Source organism: Ananas comosus, linkage group 9 (assembly GCF_001540865.1).
Source record: "Ananas comosus cultivar F153 linkage group 9, ASM154086v1, whole genome shotgun sequence".
Lineage (NCBI taxonomy): Eukaryota > Viridiplantae > Streptophyta > Magnoliopsida > Poales > Bromeliaceae > Ananas > Ananas comosus.
The window spans coordinates 9735737-9746983 of record NC_033629.1 but is presented as its reverse complement, the minus strand read 5'-3'; the positions used below and the strand labels follow the sequence as shown (position 1 = coordinate 9746983).

At 32.4% G+C, this 11247-nt stretch overlaps 1 protein-coding gene across 1 annotated transcript; it reads right to left on the bottom strand.

Annotated features, from left to right (window-relative positions):
* LOC109714974 (photosynthetic NDH subunit of subcomplex B 3, chloroplastic-like) lies at window positions 7788-10808 on the bottom strand. The gene is made up of 4 exons (XM_020239745.1): window positions 10578-10808; window positions 8487-8549; window positions 8329-8391; window positions 7788-8066 (listed from the first exon to the last, which is right to left on the bottom strand). The coding sequence occupies exons 1-4, from the start codon at window positions 10671-10673 to the stop codon at window positions 8019-8021; spliced, it is 270 nt and encodes an 89-aa protein (XP_020095334.1). The 5' UTR covers window positions 10674-10808; the 3' UTR covers window positions 7788-8018.

Here is an 11247-nt window from a genome sequence, read left to right as displayed (position 1 = left end):
GACGGACTTTTTTCAAAAATAATCCTGTGAAAGTTCGTATTTGCCAAACTAACCCCGTAAAATTTTTATTTGTAAAACTAACTCTTTTTTCGCCACGTGGGCGCCACGTCAGGGATTCCTCAAAAAGGCGGTGAATCGTTCACTGTCTTTATAATTTATTGTAAAAGCGGTGAATGGTTCACCGTCTTTAGAAGACGGTCTCTCAAGTCCGCCTTTTCTGTGCCCTCGAGAAGACGGGGAATGATTCACCGTCTTATCAAGGACACCATATTATGGATTTGGAAAAATTTGCGCAGTGTAGGAATTTGTACTAAAGACGGTGAATGGTTCACCGTCTTATGAAGACGGTGAACCATTCACCGCCTTCACAACAAATATCAAAGACGGTGAACGATTCACCGTCTTTTTGAGGAATCCCTGACGTGGCGCCCACGTGGCTAGAGGAGGGTTATTTCACAAATAAAAATTTCACAGAATTAGTTTGGCAAATACGAAATTTTACAGGATTATTTTCGAAAAAAGTCTGAAGAGACCAGCGAGGAAGAAGAGAGAGAGAGAGAGAGAAATGGAGGAGGCTTTGCAAGTGAATCAGGACTTGTGCTGGGCCTGGGCCTGGATTGGTGAGTGGTGAGGCCCATAAGAAAGGGCAGTCCACTCCATTTTTCGGATGGATTTTTTAAAATTTTTTTTAATTTTTTTATTGAGATTTTTTTTTTAATTTTGTGATGGTTTGCAATATTTTAATAATCGGATCAAATAGCGATCCAATAATTCTATTGGGTCAAGGATCACTCGCTTAACCAATGGGCCAACAACTGATTGAACCATTAATGTCCGCATGACATTATAAATATTTAAGTATTATTTTTAATTTTATTAGATGGAACGGTGCATATATATTAATATTATTATTCTAGTATATCATACTTAATTTAAAGTATCAATTTATATACTAAATTAAGTAGATATACATTTTCAAGTTTCGCTTTTTATAAGACTAATTTGTTCTAATAGAAAATAAAATCAGTCAGATTGATTTTAAGTCGTTGAATTTTAATATGACTTGCTAAAAAAAACTCTTGCACGTTTAGTTAAAACTTAACCATTTTTTGTTGGTTTGATAATTAAACCATCGGTTCGAATTATTCAAAACAGTTTTTTGACTTATCTGATTCAAGAGTTGAACCAAACTACTTTGCAGACTGAGTCACGATCGAGCTGATTGAGCTGGCCAGTTTGACCCGATCTTTAAATCATTAATTGTTTGTGCAATCTATCTGTCTCCATAATAATTTTAAATCATTCTATTTTTGAATTGAAATGTCTTTCTATGTGATGAGAAAAGTCGAACAGTCGCTTGATAAAATACTTGGTTCATCACATAAAACTCTCGACGTATATAGAACTTCTCTATTATACCCTTGGCCCCGTTTGGTTCGGGGGATAAGCGGAGATAATGAAAGTTATCTCCGTTATTCCGCCAAATAGGGTTATTTTTTGCCAGGATATTTTATCCCGATCAAAGCTTGTTATTCCCGATTATCCTGGAATAGCAAGCTTTTTACTATTCTACCATTTTGGTGGAATAGTGCTATTCCAATGCTTAATTTCAAATTTAATTAAAATTATAAAATGAATTAAAACTAAATTATATAAATATAATATATTATATATTATAATACATTATTTTTATTATAAAATTATTAATTGTACTATATTAATACATATTATTTATATTTAAATATTGTAATAAATTTTATAATAAATTATATTTAAATANTTAATTTTATTAAATGGAACGGTGCATATATATTCATATTATTATTCTAGTATATCATACTTACTTATAAGATACCGATTTATAGACTAAATTAAATAGATATGCGTTTTCAAGTTTCGCTTTTTATAAGACTAGTCTGTTCTAATAGAAAATAAAATCAGCTAGATTGATTTTAAGTCGTTAGATTTTAATATGACTTACTAAAAAAAAAACTCTTGCCAGTTTAGTTAAAACTTGACCGTTTTTACCGGTTTGATGGTTAAACCATCGGTTCGAATTGTTCAAAACAGTTTTTAGACTTATCTGGTTCAAGAGTTAAACCAAACTGCTTTGTAGACTGAGTCACGATCGGACCGATCGAGCTGGCCAGTTTGACCCAATCTTTAAATCATTGATTGTTTGTGAAGTCTCTCTCTCCATAATAATTTTAAATCACTTTATTTTTTAATTGATATGTCTTTGTATGTGATGAGAAAAGTTGAAAAGTCGCTTGATAAAAGACTTGGTTCATCACAAAAAACTCTCAACATACAAAGCCTCTCAATTATACTCTTTAAGCCTTGTATTAGATAGAATAAGAATGTTGGGGAGAGGAATGATTTAGCGCGACTTGCATGACTCAGAGATTAGAATGGATAGAGGCAAAGACAGAGAGATGCAGCAAAATTTTCAAATTTAATGTCTGTTTGATCCTAATCTCATCCTGGTATCATTTAACACTAATAATATTTCTATAATGATTAGTTCCATCTCTAACTTGTTAAACCTCCATCTCTCACATCAGAAAAGAATCCAATTCAATCATGAATATAAATTTTAAAGTATTTATTCATTAAAAAATTTTAAGGTAGAACCAATCTATGCCACACTTTAGTTTAAATGTCTCTAATTAAGATTGAACATCAGTATTAATTTGTTGCTACATTAGCACTTTGATATCTAATATTCCAAAAGCACATAGTTAATTAAGTTTCAAGAACAAAATGCACACATCCTTTGATGGCCTCTAACGTGATCCACTGGACAAACATTGGACCAAAACCACTGCTTGGGAGAAGAGCTCCTCCCCAAACCTCAGACCCCTAGACCAAAGGCTACCTTGCTGGCCCCGCTCCCGCTGGCACGATCAGGCCATGACGTGCTGGGGCACAAGCCTCTGCTCGGCCTGGTACAGCCCAGATCTGTTTCGAGCCGAATTGTGTTAGGCAATTGGGCCAGAATATAGAGGCCTAATAAGGCTCGAAATTTCGGGCCGGCACGGATGCTGCAGCACCCCTGCCATACTGCAGCTTGGGCGTTTGGATTGATGTATTTGTAGATTCAACGTAAGTCAAGTGTAGTGGTATTTGAGTTTTCCTGAAGTGTGATTATTTTTTTGTTGTTTGTTTTGACGTAACTCGTACCGCCTGAAAGTTAAATTTAATCATTTCTGTTGTTTGTTTTGATGTAACTTGGTGCTGGTAAAATTAGTTTTTTGAGTTCCGTTGTTTGTTTTGATGTAAGTAAGTGGATCTCATTATCTCCTAAATATAGTAGTAAATTTACCACTATAAAATTTAATCTATTATATAATTAATTTTTTTATTATTATTTAAAGATAATCCTAATTTATTATAAATAAGGTAATTCTAACCCATTATAAAGGAAACTCTACTTCCTTTATAATGAAAGTAGAGTTTAGGTTTTACTGTTTAATAAATTTTTTAGAGGAGATTGAGTGTAGTGAAAGTCGAGTTCGGCACTTTAGAGGAGGAAGTCGAGAGTAGGTGAAATGAAGCTCTAACGTAACTTGAGTTACATTATATTTTTCACTTACATCAAAACAAATAACGGAAGTGATGGAACTTGAATTCCATCACTCCACTTACACCAAAACAAACAGGCCCTTAGCCTGAGGCCGTGCCAAATTGGGCTGCGATGGGCACCCGACCTATTTTACATCCCTAAACTTAGTGCTTAATCATTACCAAGCTTTTTGAAAATACTAGAATAACTATATTAATAAATTACCATAAATTTGTTGCAAAGTTTTAGAATATTAATTTGTTAATTTTAATTTACTTTTATTTTTATTTTTTAATATAGATAGATATTTATTACCCATGCACTCTTTAAATGAGTCCAACATTTCTATTTGGTATGCTCCAATATCTCAAATTAAAAAATTTTACATAGAACAAATTTGTATAGAAGATTACAAGCAAAAAAATAAATTAAAGATTTATTTGGCCAACTTCTTAACATTTATATAGGTACTATTATTCTTGTATCATGATTATTTTATTTATTAACCGTGACAACATTGAGAAAACATGAGGCACTCATTTCTTTTGCCCTCGTTTCTTATGAAACACATGATACACTCCCTGGCTCCGGATGCCAACCTGTCGAAATTGGAACATATTTTTAAAAGTTCAAACCTTAATTTGATTATCAAATCTAAAATCTGAATCAGAATTCGAATCCGACGGATTCTAAAAACTCATATCCAAACAAGAACCCGACAAAAAATCCAAAACCTGATTCCAAACCCGAAAACCCAAATATGAAATACTTATTTTTCTTTACCATATTTCAAAACATATTACATTAAATTTAAATTTTTAAAATACATATTATATTAAATCTATATATATTAGTTGAGTGAACGTACAAATACACTTAAAAATTATTTTAATAGTTACCTCAATTAATAGAAATTTTTGCACCATATCGATCCAAAAATTTACAATAAAAATTTGAATTAAAAAAGTAAACTCATCTACATTTCTATTAGAAAAAATTTCTGCCATTTTCTATCTTTTATTTTATAAAGTTTGAGCCTAAAATCGTAAATTAAATTTAATTTTTAATATCAAATTTGAATTAATAATTAAAAATTTATATTAAAGTGGATCATAATTAAATTTTAAACTTTGAATTAAAGTCAATTTATAATTTTGAACTTTTAGTTTAAAATATATACTTAAATTTTGAATTCGTTAAAATTCAAAAAATACAAAAATATTCAATGTATAATTAAATTTTAACTCTGAATTTAAGATAAAATAACAATTTAAAATCAACTAATGTTAAAAATATATATTAGAAATTAAATTTAAATTTGATTGTTAATTACAATCAATAAAAAGTAAATATAACAACTAAATATTAGTAGATAAAAATTAAGATAATCTAACAGTATTCACTTAAAATGAAAATATATAAAATATTTATAAGGTTATCTATTGGAGAAAAAAAATTAAAAGTTTCTTTCATTACTTACTTATTTTGCGTATTTTTTTTCACCAAAATGTGACTTCCCAACTTTTCAGGGCGTCACCCATCCTAAAACTATTTTAGTCGTAACGTGCCTAACTCTTTTAACCTCTTGGCCTAGCCACCGCCTAAAATATTATAACTGGATTAGACTCGTTAGATTCAAACTCACAAGTAGCGGACGATATAAGACTCGCTAGCCTTATGATCGGCATAATTAGACTTGAGGCCGATGGACTCGAAGTAGAAGTCGAACTCGTTGACGGGGCGGAAAGAGAGGAAGCGGCGGAGGAGGTCGGAGTTGGGGAGGGAGGAAGGGAAGGGTACGGAGGAGAGGAGGGAGAAGAGGGAGAAGGGCGAGTAGGAGGCGATGAGCTCTGCGTGGGAGAAGGGGAGGGAGTGGGTCGAGTGCAGGTACTCGGTCAGCACGGAGCGGGCCTCGGCGAGGGCGAGGGCGCGGGCGCGGTGGCAGTAACACAGGTTCTTCAGCTTCGGCGACAACGCCGACAGAGGCGCCATCGCCACCGCCGTCAACGAGAAGAGGAGGCGGCGGAGGACGAAGGAGAAGAAGAAAATGGGGGAAGTGCGCGAGGAGGACGAAGAAGAGAAGACGAGAGGCATGAGAAACGGGCTGCGGATTAGGGTTTAGAGTTTAGGATTGTGAATTGTAGGGGCCATTGGAGGAGGAGGGAGAGTTAGGGTTAGCGTTTAGGAGTAGTTTTGAGCCATGGGAGGAGTTGGGGGGAGAAGGTGCAGTGACCAGCGAGGAAGAAGAGAGAGAGAGAGAGAGAAATGGAGGAGGCTTTGCAAGTGAATCAGGACTTGTGCTGGGCCTGGGCCTGGATTGGTGAGTGGTGAGAAAGAGGTAGCGCGCTATCTACTTCATTCATTAAGCAAAATAAACTAAGCGTACAATATGGAAGCAGCTAGGGCCTCCGAAAAGAGTTACAGTAAAAGGGCAAAGCAGGAAGGAAGTGTAGAGAGAGGGAAAGCGAGGAGATTAATATAAAAATAGTAAAGACGAGTGCTGATGTGGTTAGAGGAGCTCGAGCCAGGATTTCGTCAGGAGGTTGGTGCATTCAAGGGCTCAGGTAGCGTTGGGGGTCACCGATTGGAAGATAGTATTGTTTTTTTTCGTCCAAACTACCCACCAAATTGCCGCAAGAAAGGTCGAGGCTTAAGATCTTTTCGCTGTGTCCTTGATAGCAGTAATAATGGTCCAAAGATCCTGAACGTCACTCGCATCCCCAATAGGTACGGCTGCCTTGAGGAATAGGAAGCGACGAAGATACAGTTGTAGAATAGGTGGTCGCAGGTTTCCGTGGAAAACACGAAGAAAACACAATGTTCGTCAACCTGCATCCCTCGGGTAAGCAATCTATCAGCAGTGAGGAGTCTCTTACGGATTAGCACCCGGATGAATACTTTGATCTTAATTAGAATTTTTAGTCTCTAGATTTGTTGATTCGTCGGGTCCCTTTGTTCTGCGTAGTCTATAAACTTGTAGAGGGATTTGACCGTAAATAGTTGGTTGGATGTCCACTGCCATTTGAGTAAGTCCGGATTACTGGTAGGGCTGGATTGAAGGAGTAGATCTTTCAATCAGAACTTGGGCTAGGCCTGGGCTTGGATTAGTGAGTGGTGAGGCCCATAAGAACGGGAAGTCCACTCCATTTTTCAAAATTTTTTTTTATATTTTTTTTTACTGAGATTTTTTTTAAAATTTTTGATGGTTTGTAATGTTTTAAAAATCGGATCAAATAGCGATCCAATAATTCTATTGGGTCAAGGATCACTCGTTCAACCAATGGGCCAACCACTGATTGAACCATTAATGTCTGCATGACATTTTGAATATTTAAGTATTATTTTTAATTTTATTAAATGGAACGGTGCATATATATTCATATTATTATTCTAGTATATCATACTTACTTATAAGATACCAATTTATAGACTAAATTAAATAGATATACGTTTTCAAATTTCGCTTTTTATAAGACTAGTCTGTTCTAATAGAAAATAAAATCAGCTAGATTGATTTTAAGTCGTTAGATTTTAATATGGCTTACTAAAAAAAAAAACTCTTGCCAGTTTAGTTAAAACTTGACCGTTTTTACTGGTTTGATGGTTAAACCATCGGTTCGAATTGTTCAAAATAGTTTTTAGACTTATCTGGTTCAAGAGTTAAACCAAACTGCTTTGTAGACTGAGTCACGATCGGATCAATCGAGCTGGCCAGTTTGACCCGATCTTTAAATCATTGATTGTTTGTGAAGTCTCTCTCTCCATAATAATTTTAAATCACTTTATTTTTTAATTGAAATGTCTTTGTATGTGATGAGAAAAGACAAAGAGTTGCTTGATAAAAGACTTGGTTCATCACATAAAACTCTCAACATACAGAGCCTCTCAATTATACTCTTTAAGCCTTGTATTAGATAGAATAAGATAAGAAGAATGTTGGAGAGAGGAATGATTTAGCGCGACTTGCATGACTCAGAGATTAGAATGGATAGAGGCAAAGACAGAGAGATGCAGCAAAATTTTCAAATTTAATGTCTGTTTGATCCTAATCTCATCCTGGTATCATTTAACACTAATAATATTTCTATAATGATTAGTTCCATCTCTAACTTGTTAAACCTCCATCTCTCACATCAGAAAAGAATCCAATTCAATCATGAATATAAATTTTAAAGTATTTATTCATTAAAAAATTTTAAGGTAGAACCAATCTATGCCACACTTTAGTTTAAATGTCTCTAATTAAGATTGAACATCAGTATTAATTTGTTGCTACATTAGCACTTTGATATCTCATATTCCAAGAGCACATAGTTAAGTTTCAAGAAACAAAATGCACATATCCTTTGATGGCCTCTAACTTGATTCTCCTTTCAAGCTCCAAACTTAGTCAAAAATAAAGATAGCTTCCATGAATCAAAACCATAAAAATTTTAGTTTTGATATTTGTAGGCTATTCCCACTCGTGCGCTTTCCACTCGGGTAACTGTTGAATAATAAGCTGCACAAATTAAGCAGAAGGATAAATATTTTTCATTTTAAATCAAATTAAACTTGTGACTCTAAAACGTTAGCTACTGCAGAACAATATTTCAAATATTTTATGCTCTTCCATTATATCGTGTAAAATGCTTTGAAAACTTAAACTACTAGAAAATGGTATTTTTAATATTCATATCTGACAAATCTCGATTAAGAAAGAGATCAAAGTGAGTACTAATATGTTTTATAAAGAAAATTAGCTCAAGGTTGTAGTAACTCACTTGGCCTCTAGAGTCATGTTTACCAACTGCAGTCTGGCATGCTAATCTCCAAGTCTTGGGTTTCTGAAGAAAACACAAAATAAATGCCAATGCACTGAATATGAAATGTAAGTTGCACACAAAAAATAAATAAATAAATAAAGAGGTGCAGTGATTACCTTCTTAAGTATTTCCTTTTCTTTATCTGTGCGAGGAGAAAGAAATTCCTTGCCTTCAACCACCTAACAATTTGTCACGAAATTTAAAAAAAAAAATTATTGTGCTTGATTAATTAATCTCTTCAAATTAAGTTTACAGAGATTCTGCAACTATAATTTGGACTTTTAGACTGCATATATATCTTATTGCAATGTCCTAAAAAAAAAGGTCCAGAGTTAATTTCATTTTGAGTATATAGTGAATATCAAGTGAATCATACCACATCCGCTGACTGAAAAGATAATAAATGAATAAGATCGCCACAAAATGCACTTAAGATTTTCTTGAATAAAAGAAACTTAGGATCGGCTCTAATATCATATTATTCAACAATTTTGATAATGGTCTAGTAGTCTTAAAATATAGATGGAATGGTGATAGTGTATAGTATTTGACATTAGTGGAAGTTTGTTCTTTGAAATTAGTGCAAGAAGTTGATTACTTCTAGATATTGAGATTAAAATAAAAAAGAAATGTTCCAATGCATCGGCTTATTTAATTTTAACTGTTCATATTTTAAGGTTAATATTGACTTTTATCCACTAGTAACTTGCTTAACAGGTTACCAATTAAGATCAATAGTAAGGACAATATTGAAAAATAAATACTAACCAATTACCAAATTTGATAACACCAAACAAATCTTTGTTTTCTTATTTAATTTTATTACTTACCAAATTAGATATATAGTGGCTAATTTGATAAGTAACAAACCTTCGTAAAATTGAATTTAAAATTGAATTTGAGTTTAAACTTTATAATTGTATACGTTAAATTTAAATTTAAATTTAAATTTAATTTTTAGAAAGTAAAAAATTATATTTAAATGAGTAGTGCATTTCAATTCAAATTATTAATTCAATATTAAAATAACATTAAAGTTCAAATATATTAATCTATTCTAAATTGTAAGTTATATTATATTTCTAAACCCAACTTTTATTATTTATTTAAATAAAAGGCTTCTATTTTTCAAATTAAATTCAAATTGTTTAGTTGATAGTGAAAACAGCATTGAAGTTCAAAAGTATTGATCCAATTTAAATTTTAAATTTAGATTTAATTTATATTATAGTTAAAAAATAAAATTTATTAACTATTTAAACTTAGAGTTCCTATGTTTGAAAATTAACTTTAAATTATAATTCCGATTTTAATTTACAAAAATGGAATATTGGGAGGATGAGAATAGAGAAAGATGAAATATTCTGAATTTACAAAAATGAGACATTATGAGGATGGAAATTTATCAAAAAAGCTCTTGGTGCTAACTTTACATAATGAAAAAAAAAGTCTTTGCCATTGACACCCAATGACCGACACCGATGGCAACGAAAGCTGGTCACCCCTTTTTTAAAAATGCATCGCCACGGTCCATCTTGAAATATTTAAGGGTTAAAAATTAGTTGGTGCATAGGAGCATTGCTCAAAAAAAAAAAATGTAATGAGGAGAAGCTTACTAAGTTAATTAAACTTCAGTAGCCAACCAGTACCTTACTGGTATCTAATTCTTTTCAGTAATTAAAGAGGACTCTGTTTTTCTAAAACATACTTATTAAGAAAAATAATAAAAAAAAATGTTTTCTGAGGGTTGAATAATCTCTTGAATTATTTGGAAGTCCATTCATTTGTGACAAGATAGAGTAAGCAATATGAACCAAAATTTTTTTAAAAAAATTTTATAAAAAAACACAAAGGCAATTGCATTAATTAACAGATAAAAATTCACCAGCACTGGAATCAACTCTTTCTGGTCATGAATTTTTTAAAATATGCTAAACTAATCATATTCCTATTTATTCATCATTTTTTTTTCCTTAATTACTTGAAGGGCATGTATGTAATAGTAAGGGAATATATCTAACTTTCTCCTGTGAACATTGCAAGGAAAAAAAAAAGAATAAAAATAAAAGAAAAGGAAACTCAAAATAACAAGAACTAACATTACATTAAGTTATCTAAAATCCTTCTTAGAAATAGCTATAAAATAATAAAAAAATGGAAACTATTTGTTTCTTAAGGGGGGGAAATGAAACATTAATTAGATTTACCTCTACGATACAAGTTCCACATGTACCACCTCCCCCACAGTTTGATAGTGGAGCATCCTGCAAAAACCAAAATAATGTATCATTTTTCTTTGCCATTAAACTAATTAAACATATTTTAGTCCAAAAAAATAAATTATATGGGGGAGCCTCATATGCGGAGAGACGGTTTAATCAACTTTTCGTTACTCCTTTCATATTCGTATGCTGCATGTGATGAACAATCGATTAAACTGTCTCTATGCAGTAAGACTCGCTATATATATATATATATTTAATGGTTGATATTTTGCCGTTCTCAAGTTTAACGGGTGTACGAATTATTCAAATCAGATGAAATTTTGATACATAAATTCTTATATACTATCTACAACAGAGATCAATATTTCTGAATCAAAAATTTTAGTGGTATAATCACACTTTTAAGAATTTTTTATTTTCAGAGTTAAAAATTATATGATTGAATCCGTTTCGATTGTTATGTAAATGATATCGTAAAAATCGTAAAATTTATCTTTATAGAAACTCAAATACGCCAAAATCAAGTCTAACGACCGATGTGTCGATATCGAAAATTCTATCATTGAACAACGGCTAAGGAGCACAGGAGCCTTCGTGGCTCCTGAGAGCATCAGCAGTCTTGCTATATATATATCTATTTATATATAGAGAG

Excerpts from the sequence above, each read along its gene's own strand:
- LOC109714974 (XM_020239745.1), bottom strand. The coding sequence starts at position 10,673 with ATGGCAAAGAAAAATGATACATTATTTTGGTTTTTGCAGGATGCTCCA. Across the intron at positions 8,550-10,577 it reads GTGGAACTTGTATCGTAGAG|GTGGTTGAAGGCAAGGAATT; the intron begins GTAAATCTAATT and ends ACAAATTGTTAG. Across the intron at positions 8,067-8,328 it reads AACATGACTCTAGAGGCCAA|CTTATTATTCAACAGTTACC; the intron begins GTGAGTTACTAC and ends TAATTTGTGCAG.